At 36.4% G+C, this 15,240-nt stretch overlaps 1 protein-coding gene across 1 annotated transcript; it reads right to left on the minus strand.

Moving 5' to 3' along the window:
* Positions 1-2,958: 2,958 nt before the first annotated feature.
* Positions 2,959-14,355, minus strand: sb:cb1081 (NACHT, LRR and PYD domains-containing protein 1 homolog). The gene is made up of 14 exons (XM_056738471.1): positions 14,216-14,355; positions 13,188-13,281; positions 12,406-12,575; positions 12,161-12,199; positions 11,814-11,936; positions 11,215-11,273; positions 10,325-10,389; positions 9,776-9,990; positions 9,300-9,547; positions 9,075-9,215; positions 8,590-8,719; positions 4,354-4,383; positions 4,217-4,255; positions 2,959-3,953 (listed from the first exon to the last, which is right to left on the minus strand). The coding sequence occupies exons 1-14, from the start codon at positions 14,220-14,222 to the stop codon at positions 3,682-3,684; spliced, it is 1,632 nt and encodes a 543-aa protein (XP_056594449.1). The 5' UTR covers positions 14,223-14,355; the 3' UTR covers positions 2,959-3,681.
* Positions 14,356-15,240: the final 885 nt, after the last annotated feature.

Consider the following 15,240-nt stretch of genomic DNA (forward strand, 5'->3'; position numbering starts at 1 on the left):
CAAGTTCAGTTTGAATATTCTTTCTTCATGTAATTTAAGTCTTTTAATTATTCTTTTAAAACATATTAAACCATAAATGAAATGTATAATTCATCAATGTTGGGAACAGTCATCATTCTAAAACACTCAAACATGTGAAACTTTTCTTGTGGTCTCAATGGTTTATTACTGTTCTTTTTTCTATAAGGTGTGTGGTTAATTTCATCTTTTAATATCACTGTCTTGGTTCATAAAGCTTTTTTTAACTTTTATATTTTAGAATGTTCCTCTATTATTTTTTAATGAGTTAACTAATGCAGATCAAGAATCACCCTGAGTCAGATTATAGAAGCACATTATTCTGTGATCTCAGTGTGTTCTTAGGATGTTGTCGTTGTTTCATGTGTTTATTTGTTGAGTTTTGAAGGGCTGCTTTTAAGGGGGTTGCACTCTAGGACAACTCTGTTATTAATGTGGTAGAAGAGAGAGTTTTGCTGTATACGTGCTTTTAACAGAATTAACTTTAGTTACTATCAGTGCTTAATAAATTTACTCTCAAAAACACTATTGTACCTACAGGGGGCGTAGCACAGAATCTCAGGCCCTGTGCAAAGGCAATGTGTGGGACACCTCCACCATATACATCAAGTGCATTGTAATATTTAATTATAATACGGCACTGAATCTCATTTCTGTATGAACTGTGTTAAGCTTAAATCTAAATAGATCACCTAAGTATCCCCTTAAACATGAATTTGCAGTTGAACTATATTTATTTGAACTGTATTTGATTAGTATAGACACTGCAGTGTAATCCAAATCATAAAAGTCTAAAGCCATGTTGACTATGTCAAGAAAAAATTGTCAGGATCCTGTCCTGAGTTTTCGAGCCTTGTGAACAGGGTCATGACAGTACCATGTCTTGTGTGTGTTATGTCTTGTGTGGAGACAGGTGTCGGTATGTTTTGACATTTCGGCGCGTGTCCTCCTGTTTTTTGTTTAGCTCCGCCCCCTTGTTTCTCCGTTAGTCTTTCATCTCTCTCACCTCTTCCATTATCTTCCGGCTAATGTTAAGTCTTGTAACTTGCCCGTCTCTGTTCCTGTGCAAATATCCTCTATAGTGCTTCCCTATTTAATGTTGTAGAGTGATTCTTTCATTTTAATATTTTAGTTCGTATTCATTGTAATAAATCAAATATATATATATATATATATATATATATATACGTGTGTGTGTGTGTGTGTGTAATGTAAATAAATATAATTTGACTGAAAAATATAAATTAATTTCATGTTCATAATTACATATATTTTATGTTTATTCATTATTTTGTTCACTGTCCTGTCTAAATTTTCAACGTCTCTTCATTTGAAGAATTAACAAAAATTGAAAAAGAACATTCTCAATGTCTGTTGTGGTTTCCAATGTCAGATCAACAGCACATGTTGCCCTACATGATTATTGTGGTACTGCAGCTAAAACACCCACAGAAGATGCATCATTTGGTCTCAATCATTTGCTCAAACTTCATAAAAAACTGGTGTTACTTGGGACTTTGACCTTTTGTATTTTTAGGCTGAAACAAATAGATTTTTTTTTATATATATAAATCTAAACATAATGTTTTCATAGTTTGTTATAGCAATAAATTTAAACTACAATAATGTTTTTGTAAAAAAACAGGAAGAATCTTCCATGTGTCTTCTTTCAAATGAGACCAATCGTAAGTCTGTACTCCAAAGCATTCATGAATAACAAACATTTTTGTGCCAACAGAGCATTTTCGGTAACACTTTATAATAACTGCACGCTATGAATCATTAGTTAAGCATCAGTACATAGTTAATTAATCATTTATGAAGCATTGGCCCCACATTAATAGACATTAGTAAGCAGTTTATAAATACAGCTATAAATGCTTTGTTCTTGATTTATAAACATGTATATAATATGCTTAATAATCACATTTTCATACTTTATTAAGGATGAATTCATCATTTTTAAACTAAGGATTACATTACTTACAAACCAGTTAGTTATGAGTTGTCAGTGGTTCATGAGATCATTTAGAAAGTGTAAGTAAATGATTAATAAACTCTTTGAATGCACATTTATACATCTTATTATTCTGACATATAGTAACAGTTACTTCATTTGTTAATAAAAATTTTTTAACACACATTCCTGCTGTAATTCATGATTAATTAAGGTAGTTATTAAACATTTACTAGTTGTTAGATAACTATTTTTTGTGAGCTCATCTAAAGTGAGGACTATGTATGCCTTGTAAAGCATTTACAAATGAGAGTTGCATATCACTTCACAGTTATATTTTTTCTGGAGGTGTGCAGGAATTAAAAAAATGTCAGAAGTTTTTTTTTCATCTTATATCAATTCATTTAATGTAAATTTATATGTTCGTTTGTACAATTTTAATTTTGCAGAGGTTTATTTTTTATTTTACATTACATCTTTTTATATTCATTAATATGTACAGTTGTACATATTAATTTATCCTGCATCTTGAAATAAATATGTCTATGTTCTGAATCCCTCTGTGTTGTGTTTTTCCTATTTCTGTTTAGAAGATAACTGAGCCTTTAACTCTCATTTGTAAATGCTTTACAAGGCATACGTAGTCCTCACTTTATATGAGCTCACAAAAATAGTTCTCTAACAACTAGTAAATGTTTATAACTACCTTAATTAATCATGAATTACAGCAGGAATGTGTGTAAAAAGCATTTATTAACAAATGAAGTAACTGTTACTATATGTCAGAATAATAAGATGTATAAATGTGCATTCAAAGAGTTTATTAATCATTTACTTACACTTTCTAAATGATCTCATGAACCACTGACAACTCCTAACTAACTGGTTTGTAAGTAATGTAATCCTTAATTTAGAAATGATGAATTCATCCTTAATAAAGTATGAAAATTTGATTATTAAGCATATTATATACATGCTTATAAATCAAGAACAAAGCATTTATAGCTCTATTTATAAACTGCTTACTAATGTCTATTAATGTGGGGCCAATGCTTCATAAATGATTAATTAACTATGTTCTGATGCTTAACTAATGATTCCTAGCGTGCAGTTATTATAAAGTGTTAGCGCATTTTCATATGTAGGCTAAAAAGGGGGTGTTGCCAGGTAACATGTTAAGTGTGTTAAAAGTCGCATTTTCATTTATATCTGATGTGCAGCTCAGTGGTAAGAGCATTGTGTTAACAAAGCAAGGTTGTGGGTAAGATCCCAGGGGATTGCAAATACGTATGTAAAATGTATAGGATAAAGCATTGTAAGTCGCTTTGGATAAAAGCGTCTGCCAAATGGCTAAAAGGTGTATTACAGGATAGCGCTGTAAGTCTATTTAGAAGTAAGATGTGAAAGTCCACTTTTTTCCTTGCTCTTTTTGGAAAGACAACAACTCAGGTTTGTCATTTCAGAGCATCTCTGTTTCTTTTTTCATGCGGTTACATATAAAGGCTACGAGGGGCGGCACAACCAATCACCATCCGTGTAAATCTCTTTAGCTAATTGACATACATTTACAAAGGGCAAAGCAGACTTGAAGAAAACACATTGTGACAAAAGGTTGGTTACTGATTTATCCAAATACATTAGATTGATTCACATCAATCATTGTACATCAGGTGCTGTAAGACAGACATTTGTTTTATATTTAGCTTTCACATCAAGGCGAGCTCCTCCTGCAGTTCTTTGGCAAGATTGTTTTGATTCATCTTCTTAAAAATCCTGAGAGTTTCTCTTCCAGCACCGTCCTCTTGATAATGATCAATCATGCAACTCACAACATCAAACGTCGTCTTATTCTCCAGCTTGCATTTGGGGATATTGGACTTACGATCACGTTCAGTCAAATACCATGTGAATAGTCTGAGATCCTCTGACTTCAGATCCTCAAGATACTTCAGAAGGACCTCATGCAGAGATCTTTCTCCTGCGGCAGCAGATGATGAAGAAAACAACACTTCTTTTATAAAATGATTGTTAATTTATTAAATTAATTCAAGCTCAGGGTGCGACATACTATATCATAATGTAATTCAGTTTGTGTTATGAACTCATGTGCATCACACAGGAGAATCATTTGCTGGTGGTGGAGCATCAGCTGTGTCAATAGAGAGTCTAGTGTAGTCCCGCAATGTCAAATACATGTCAATCATTCAGGATTTAATCATCACAATTACAGTCTTTTCTTACCACTTGAGCTGTAATGTCCTTTGCCTCCATCTGTACAATCTGCCAAACAATTCAGTAAAAAAGCTAAGTCGTGGGAAATCTGGATTTTCTAATCTAAATGATATTACTAATAATTACACGTGCACGTTATTGCTTACCAGCTCCAGAAGCATTCTGTTTGTAATCACCTAGAATCAAAGAAAAAAAAATATTACAAATAATCTCCTACCTACTGTGTTTCGGCATCAAAACATGATATTAGCTTTCACGAATTTCATGACAGAACCCAGGTCTAGACAGCCAAGTTTAAACAAAAAGTATTTTATTAAAAGAAACACCCACGATGGGGCAAACATGATCAAAAAACAAGGACAAACATAAAACGTGCCACAAGGGACAAACAAAACAAGATCCAAAAACCACACAGGGAATAAATGCATGGCAATGCAGGAACAAAAGCAAGGCACGGGAACTAAGACTTTCGTGAAACAATAAACAATACTTGAGAATTGCAACTTGCAGAGAACACGAGGGCCTTACCTGGGAAAACTAATGAGGGGAACTGACTCAGAACAAGTGAGGGGAATGAAGACTAACGGGAAACTAACAGGTTGATTACACAGGCAGGTGAGGGGAATGATACACTAACGGGAAACTAACAGGTTGATTACACAGGCAGGTGAGGGGAATGAACACTAACGGGAAACTAACAGGTTGATTACACAGGCAGGTGAGGGGAATGATACACTAACGGGAAACTAACAGGTTGATTACACAGGCAGGTGAGGAGAATGATACACTAACGGGAAACTAACAGGTCGATTACACAGGCAGGTGAGGGGAATGAACACTAACGGGCAACTAACAGGTTGATTACACAGGCAGGTGAGGGGAATGAACACTAACAGGAAACTAACAGGTTGATTACACGGGGCAGGTGAGGGGAATGAAACACTAACGGGAAACTAACAGGTCGATTACACAGGCAGGTGAGGGGAATGAACACTAACGGGAAACTAACAGGTTGATTACACGGGGCAGGTGAGGGGAATGAAACACTAACGGGAAACTAACAGGTCGATTACACAGGCAGGTGAGGGGAATGAACACTAACAGGAAACTAACAGGTTGATTACACAGGCAGGTGAGGGGAATGAACACTAACGGGAAACTAACAGGTTGATTACACAGGCAGGTGAGGGGAATGAACACTAACAGGAAACTAACAGGTTGATTACACGGGGCAGGTGAGGGGAATGAAACACTAACGGGAAACTAACAGGTCGATTACACAGGCAGGTGAGGGGAATGAACACTAACGGGAAACTAACAGGTTGATTACACAGGCAGGTGAGGGGAATGAACACTAACGGGAAACTAACAGGTTGATTACACAGGCAGGTGAGGGGAATGAACACTAACGGGAAACTAACAGGTTGATTACACAGGCAGGTGAGGGGAATGAACACTAACGGGAAACTAACAGGTTGATTACACGGGGCAGGTGAGGGGAATGAAACACTAACGGGAAACTAACAGGTCGATTACACAGGCAGGTGAGGGGAATGAACACTAACGGGAAACTAACAGGTTGATTACACGGGGCAGGTGAGGGGAATGAAACACTAACGGGAAACTAACAGGTCGATTACACAGGCAGGTGAGGGGAATGATACACTAACGGGAAACTAACAGCTTGATTACACAGGCAGGTGAGGGGAATGAACACTAACGGGCAACTAACAGGTTGATTACACAGGCAGGTGAGGGGAATGAACACTAACAGGAAACTAACAGGTTGATTACACGGGGCAGGTGAGGGGAATGAAACACTAACGGGAAACTAACAGGTTGATTACACGGGGCAGGTGAGGGGAATGAAACACTAACGGGAAACTAACAGGTCGATTACACAGGCAGGTGAGGGGAATGAACATTAACGGGAAACTAACAGCTTGATTACACAGGCAGGTGAGGGGAATGAACACTAACGGGAAACTAACAGGTTGATTACACAGGCAGGTGAGGGGAATGATACACTAACGGGAAACTAACAGCTTGATTACACAGGCAGGTGAGGGGAATGATACACTAACGGGAAACTAACAGGTTGATTACACAGGCAGGTGAGGGGAATGAACACTAACGGGAAACTAACAGGTTGATTACACAGGCAGGTGAGGGGAATGAACACTAACGGGCAACTAACAGGTTGATTACACAGGCAGGTGAGGGGAATGAACACTAACAGGAAACTAACAGGTTGATTACACGGGGCAGGTGAGGGGAATGAAACACTAACGGGAAACTAACAGGTCGATTACACAGGCAGGTGAGGGGAATGAACACTAACGGGAAACTAACAGGTTGATTACACGGGGCAGGTGAGGGGAATGAAACACTAACGGGAAACTAACAGGTCGATTACACAGGCAGGTGAGGGGAATGAACACTAACAGGAAACTAACAGGTTGATTACACAGGCAGGTGAGGGGAATGAACACTAACGGGAAACTAACAGGTTGATTACACAGGCAGGTGAGGGGAATGAACACTAACAGGAAACTAACAGGTTGATTACACGGGGCAGGTGAGGGGAATGAAACACTAACGGGAAACTAACAGGTCGATTACACAGGCAGGTGAGGGGAATGAACACTAACGGGAAACTAACAGGTTGATTACACAGGCAGGTGAGGGGAATGAACACTAACGGGAAACTAACAGGTTGATTACACAGGCAGGTGAGGGGAATGAACACTAACGGGAAACTAACAGGTTGATTACACAGGCAGGTGAGGGGAATGAACACTAACGGGAAACTAACAGGTTGATTACACAGGCAGGTGAGGGGAATGAACACTAACGGGAAACTAACAGGTTGATTACACGGGGCAGGTGAGGGGAATGAAACACTAACGGGAAACTAACAGGTCGATTACACAGGCAGGTGAGGGGAATGAACACTAACGGGAAACTAACAGGTTGATTACACGGGGCAGGTGAGGGGAATGAAACACTAACGGGAAACTAACAGGTCGATTACACAGGCAGGTGAGGGGAATGAACACTAACGGGAAACTAACAGCTTGATTACACAGGCAGGTGAGGGGAATGAACACTAACGGGAAACTAACAGGTTGATTACACAGGCAGGTGAGGGGAATGATACACTAACGGGAAACTAACAGCTTGATTACACAGGCAGGTGAGGGGAATGATACACTAACGGGAAACTAACAGGTCGATTACACAGGCAGGTGAGGGGAATGAAACACTAACGGGAAACTAACAGGTCGATTACACAGGCAGGTGAGGGGAATGAACACTAACGGGAAACTAACAGGTTGATTACACAGGCAGGTGAGGGGAATGATACACTAACGGGAAACTAACAGGTCGATTACACAGGCAGGTGAGGGGAATGATACACTTACGGGAAACTAACAGGTTGATTACACAGGCAGGTGAGGGGAATGATACACTTACGGGAAACTAACAGGTTGATTACACAGGCAGGTGAGGGGAATGATACACTAACGGGAAACTAACAGGTTGATTACACAGGCAGGTGAGGGGAATGATACACTTACGGGAAACTAACAGGTTGATCACACAGGCAGGTGAGGGGAATGATACACTAACGGGAAACTAACAGGTTGATTACACAGGCAGGTGAGGGGAATGATACACTTACGGGAAACTAACAGGTTGATTACACAGGCAGGTGAGGGGAATGATACACTAACGGGAAACTAACAGGTCGATTACACAGGCAGGTGAGGGGAATGAACACTAACGGGAAACTAACAGGTTGATTACACGGGGCAGGTGAGGGGAATGAAACACTAATGGGACGCTCAGGCTGACTTGAAAGCGGAGTTGGCAATTACATGAGTCTACATGACTGAAGGTAACCTCACCGTGCAATATAATGCAAGGTAATTAAGATATTTCTAAACATGACAAGGAATGTTCAAAATCTGACCTTTTCTATTGTGATTAGTGCTCAAGTTTTATTTGTAGTGATCAATTATAGAATCTGAATTTCATAAAATGTGTGTGTGTGTGTGTGTGTGTGTGTATTTTCTAAGTATGATGAAATTCTGACTTGAGAGTACAGACATACATTTTCTGTTGTATTTAATTTTTTTATTGTCTTATCCTTATTTTTCCTTATTATAATAATGTATTGCTTATTTATATTAATGATATTTATATGTATATATGATTAGTTTGTATTCTTTATTCTTTTTACTATTTTTAGTAGTTATAAATCATAGTTATCTCTATCTAGTTTTTGTATGACTTCTCTTCATGCTATATAAAAGGCATCAGGCAACTCTGAGGTTCAGAGGACAATTGAGAAAATAAAACAAATGAATGAATCTGACCTTTGCGTATTGTGACGTCCCAAACAATATCACTTTTCTGTTTCTCTTTTATCATCTGCAGGAAGAAGTCCTCTTTTGGAGAGTTAATGAATATTTCAAAGAATTCCAGATTGCGCGTGAGCTGTAACTTCTGATGGAGAATAAAGGAAAAAGATGAAAACGTCACAGGTAATTTACTGAAGATAACATGTTTCGCTATTTCGACTACAAAGTATTAAAACATATTTTGTCAGTGAAGTAAAATAATTGTGCCTCAAACCGGGGGCCCCAGGATGGATAGGATGTTTAACTAATACCATGAAACATTTCTGGTCATTGAAATGAATAAAACATCAGCGTAAATATTATCTGAAAAACTCATCAAGAGCCATAGCAAAAATGAAATGACTTGAAATTTGTATATTTAGAACAACATAACATCATTATAGAATTGGTAGATATTGAAGTGAAATTTAAACTGAAACAAGTGAAGTGCAGTAAGTTACCTCAGGTGTGATTTCAGAACAACGTTTCGATTGCTTCCCTTTCCTCAGCGTGTTTATTGTAAACTTGTCATTCATCTGAAGTGAGCGCACAGGTCCCGGCTTTTTGATGAAGGTACTTCCACGCTCTTCTTCATTAACAGCCTATACAGAGCAGAAATGTTACATGTTTCACAAAACATCACACATCTGACCATCCCTGACGCGTTCAGTTGAAATGTGACGTACCTTTATCATGTGTTTATCATCTGGAATCAGGTAGACGTGAAGGGTCAGGTGAGTTTTGACGGTCTGATAGATCAGTGTTTTACAGTGAACTTTCCCGAAAAGGTGGAGAATCCTCATCACAAGACCTTTGGCTGAAAACGTGTTGTCTAAAAGTTTAGCGTGGAATCGAGTCAACACGCACTTCTCGAATGAAACTGCATTGTCCTCAACACGAAGAACTGTCACTGCATCCTCGATGTTACCTCCACCTGAAAGGTTTTACACTTTTTGCATTTACATTACATTTACAAATTTGGCAGATGCTTTTATCCAAAGCGACTTACATTGCTTTATCCTGTACATTTATACAGAGGTATTTGCAATCCCCTGGGATTGAACCCACAACCTTGTGTTGTTAACGCAATGCTCATACCCCTGAGCTACAGGAAAGCTTTAACGTAAAGTGTTGAAAGTTCTTAAATTTAGTAAGAATGTACCTAAACAGAGAAAATGAGGTAGATAGACTGCGTTCGGTTCTCCCGAGATAAGCGTGATGTCAATCAAAGGGCCGCAGGGTGTTAAATTCTCTTGACGTAGATCATCACTCATAGAGTCCCAGTCACACGTGTGATATTCCAGCTCGACGTCACCGGAACATTCAACACGAATACCAGTTCTCCTGCACTCATAACAGCCTGACGCAAGCTTCATTCTGATAGAAAACAAGCCAATGACCATCATTACAATCATCGGGCAAAGCAGGAGACAGAACCCAGGCGCAGATGGCTTGAGGGTAACAAAAGACTTTCATTAACAAAACCCATGAGTCGGTAAAACAACACAGAATTAGGAAAACAGAACAAAAAAATGACTGAACAAGGACATGAAACCATGACCAGCTAATTAATGAGGAAACGAGACAGGAGAGAAAAAGGGACACAAAACAAACGATGGCCATGTGCTTCCACACAAAACACGTGGGTCTTTCACGTGACACATCATTTAAAGAAGTGATGAATGAATGTGAAACAATAATAATCCAGCACCTGTACTTCATCTGGACATCATCTGACATCTCCCGGGGGTCAGTCAGTGTCCATTCACATGAATCCTGTCAAAGTATTATCTGTGTCATGTGTTTGTCAGATAAACTGCCATGTTTAAAAGCAAAGAAAGCAATCTGAAAATATGACATCTGCAGTGACTAGAAGTGGGATTTTGTTGTCTGTCGTTGTTACAGAGATGGAATACAGAATGTGTTGAGATGGAAAGAGCAAGGAGGACTAATAGCCGAAATCTATAAACAGTGTTGGGCAAGATACTCTGAAAAAGTAAATACATATTCAATAGAGTAATTAGATATTTATACAAATGACTCTCTCCAAAAATAATTTAATTACTTATTACTAATTACTTTCTATATCCTACAAAGTAGTGATTCAAGGATAGACATGAAACAATCTTTTAATTCATTCAAATAAATCATATAAACTACAGTAAGTAATATTATTAATTACAAATGTAAGAATTACACATTAAACCACATGTTTTAAAGTTAGAATTTGAACAATTTGATGTCAATTCCACTATTGCACACACATATATTACACACAGTATTTAGTTAATGATATCAGTAGTAACTGTAATTCAATTACAGAAAACAAAGAGTAATCCCTTACATTAATTATTCAAGGGAAAAGTAATTAAATTACAGTAACTCATTAAGACTAGAGACTAGTGACACCCAACACCGACCATAAAGCAGAGAAAAGAACACAGTGTGCAGACAAAGAGGACAAGTAAATATTGTGTACATTCTGTATGTTTTAAAAAGGATATTTTTAATTTTTAAACAAAGAGAATTTAACCAAACTATATAATTCTATAGTTTTGTATGTATATGTCCTGAAATCAGGCAGTGATGCTCATCACTCACATCAAACTCTGAACAGGTCTCACAACTGAATTTGAGTTCAACACAATCAATATCTGAAGCTGAAACACGAACAAAGTCAAAGCAGAACAAAAGTCATCAGTGAACACGAGTCGCCAGAGATATATTATTCATTCATTCTTCTTTTTTTCAGTTTTTAACTGCGACTTAACACTTAAAAAATGCAGAGAATTAAGCTCTAGTTCTTTATTAGGTCTGTTAACAGATTAATCACGATTAATCGTATCCAGAATAAAAGTTTGTGTTTACATAATATATTTCTATCTAGTGTGCATATTAATGATGTTTTTATAAATACAAACACATACACATGTATACATATTTAGGAAATATTTACATGTATTCACCAACAATTGAAATGATGTATAAATGTTAAATTATTTTTAGATTTTACTTAAATATATGCATGGTTCTGTATGTGTTAATAAATTCAAAATGATTATGCACAGCAGACAGATATATATCATGTTAACACAAACTTTTATTCTGCGATTAATCTTTTGACAGCCCTAATATTAATGTTTCATTTCGTTATCAAAAACTAAATTCTTGATAACATTTAGAAGGCAGATTTTCATTACCTCGTGATTGAACATCATCAGGAATGATTTTTTCCAACTCTTTAAGAATGTCAAGAGATTCTCTCACTTCTTCTGAACATATTCCTGTCATTTCCTTGCGATGCTTGACAAGTTCTGAAAGGTCTGCGGGATATTTCTGTTAGTCTCTATTTTATGCTTTTTAATGGTTAATACATTTTAAGGAAACTACTGCAAAATAATTTAAAAGTAAATGAATACACAGGTAAATACGGGTTTAGAACAACATGACAGACAAAGGACAATAACTACTTTAACAATTACTCGTTCCTTTTTTTGAGTAAAATATTCTTAAGATTACTTGTTTGTACACACGAACGGTTCAATACCTTTCGGTCTGATGACATCGATCATACGCGGTACAGACACTGAAACCCAAGAACAAATATATGCTGAAATATTATAAAAACATTATGGGGCGGTTTCAGGACAAAAAAGCCCCCATTGACATTCCAAAGTCATTTTTATTCGTACTATAAGAACAATGGGGATTATTTTAAAGTGAACTGCTCCTTTAAGATGTGTCTGTGAAACTGGAACTAATGGTTTTTCATTGGTAAAGCAGAAGTCTTACCACTCGAGGCACACGGCTGAACAGGACAGAAATCCTTTTCCAATTCTTGCTTTGTATTTTGGATTAATTTTATTCCTGATTGGATGATGCTGCATATTGTTGAGAAATCAGAGGAATTCATCAGCGATTTTGCTGTTTTTTTAATCGTCTGCCTTCTATTAGTGAAGACACTGGAAATAAAAAAGTTACAGTGAAGGACAACAGTGACATCTCAGAAATCTGAAAGATTTAACACTTAAACAGTATTCATTTTTAGTTAACAAAGAAATAAAACATCACCTGTAACAAGAATCACAATTGATTAGTTTTATATACATTTCAACAAGATAAACTCTGAAGTAATGCATTTGGAATGCAGATTCAAATTCAATCATGTTTAATACAGATTTGTTAAATACTTATAAATTATTTAATGCAAAAAACTCAACAAGTAGCTGTAATAAAATTACATAATAATGAAGAGTAAACTGTAAAACTATAAAAAAACTATAAAACTACAATTTTAGCTGCCTTAAATTTAATCAAAATTAGCTTTATGAGAAAATTAAACTTCAATGATATTGAACTGATTTAAAAACCTAGTTGTATTTTAAACTCGTTTTTTAAAATCAGTTCAATATAGTTCACATTTAATTGACTCATGAAGCTAATTTGATTTAACCAAAAAAAATCAAGCTATTCACCTGAAGTTTTTAAGTTTTTACTTTTTTCAGTGGAAATGTATTCCACTAGCAGTTATTAGTCATGAAACTAACCCGAAACATTACAGAAAATACTGATACCTCTCTGGTGTTATGTCACAGACACGACACAGCTCCAGTAATTCGTCAACATATGTTTTCAAAAGACGTTCCAGTTCCCTGGAGTTCTTGTTGTCTTCATGTAAACATGAGCACAAGGAAACATGTTTAATATTTGCCCAAATATGACATTTCTATTATTATTTTCTTACCATCAAGTTGTATCAAACTTTGTTTCATGCACTACACAGAACGAAGACCGCACGGTTTAATTTTTGCAAAAGCATCATTAAAGTGACACAAATTTGGTTTATATTAGGGCTGTCAAACGATTAATCGTGATTAATCGCATCCAGAATGAAAGTGTGTTTTTATGTTATATATGTCATTGTAATGTGCATATTAATGTTGTCTTTATGAACACATATACATAAATGCATACATTAAATACAAATATAAAAAAAAATTATAAAGCCTTTATTATACAAGTAGTTTAAATATCTTAATTTCAATTAGGTCCGGATTTAAGCTAAACCCTGTCTGTGAAACCAGGCCTTAAGCTTTTATTTAAGACAAGAAATTATACTGATAGACATTTTTCACATTCTTTGAACACATTGTTGTGTTTTGTAGAAGAAAACATCACACAGGTTTGAAATGACATGAATGCAAATAAACCTTTGAGTGAAATAACCTTTGAAACCTGTTGAACTATTTGCTTTATTGTGAAGGTAGTGAGCATAAACACTTTCACTTTCATTTCGGCCCAGACTTCATTTGACTATTTAAATCGAGTGAGAGAGAAAAGCAAAGAATAAATTAAGTAGTTTGTTTGTATTAACAGCTGTGTTTCTTAACACAGCAAAAGTTAAATGACGTCAAACTCACATTTCCCACGAAATTCTTTCGAAAGTTGAAATGTTAAAACTTTGTAATAAGCTTTCTGTTGTGAATTGGTTTTAAAAACACCCTGGTCATGTATGTATAGACCAAACTATGAGTGCACATGTACACAAACTGATCAGAACATGTGAATGAAGAGAAGAACTTTAACATCCAGTCACACTCACCTGCCATCTCTGTCTGTAATAATGTCTTCAGCGTGAGCTCGTGAGGGACACCGTCATTTCAAGAATGTTTTCAGCGAACCAACACCAGGTTACCACAAACAAACCCGTTCCGTCACATATCAGTCCTTATCAAACCTGTTCCCATTTGACACAGAAATGTGTTACATCATCAGGAAGTAAAACCAATAGAATGTGTTTAGCACATAAACTGCTGATCCTGAATCAGTGCTGACAGGTCAGATTCAAACATTTACTTGATTTCACACATCTTAACGGCTGTAAAGTTGAAATGTGTCTCTCTTTTGTCAGACTGAAAGATTTATAATGGAGGTGGCAGAAGCAATGATAAATAGATTAAACCAGTAGTTTTCAAACTGGGGTCTCCCAAGATTGATCCGGGGGGCACAGATTTTGTGGCATAGTATGCAATCAAACATCATAAATAAAAGGTCGCCAACCAAAATAATTGATTTTCCAGCAATGTTAAGTGAATTTGTTTTTGCTTTAATAAGTTAAAGTTTATACATTTTTAGAGGGGGCACAAAGCAATGCATTCTACACAAGGGGCTTTTACAACGAAAACGTTTGAGAATCACTGGATTAAACAATATACACTCTTAAATAAATAAATAAAGGTTCTTCACTGCGATGTCAGCGGAACCATTCCGTCAAAGATTCTTATGAGAACCATTTCTTTCTTTATTGATCTGATTTATTAACTCCTTATCAGAATTCTCTCTCATTCGGATCTGTCTCAGCCTCTGTTAGCGCTAAAATGACATTTTGCAATATGCATCAGAGGCTTGTCCTTAACATATATTTAAGGACAAAACCCAGACTAATATCTTGGAATAAAATAATGTGTTGTGGCGGGATAGGCGAAATAATCGACTGAATGATTTCTTACTTAAATATAATTGCATTCGAGTTTGGATTTTGGCACTGTCAGACATTTTTATCATGACTGATATAAAATTGAAATAGACATGCCATAGAAAAAGGAAAATATGACCAGGGGCGTGTTT

This window comes from Triplophysa dalaica, chromosome 1, assembly GCF_015846415.1.
Source record: "Triplophysa dalaica isolate WHDGS20190420 chromosome 1, ASM1584641v1, whole genome shotgun sequence".
NCBI classification, from domain to species: Eukaryota; Metazoa; Chordata; class Actinopteri; order Cypriniformes; family Nemacheilidae; genus Triplophysa; species Triplophysa dalaica.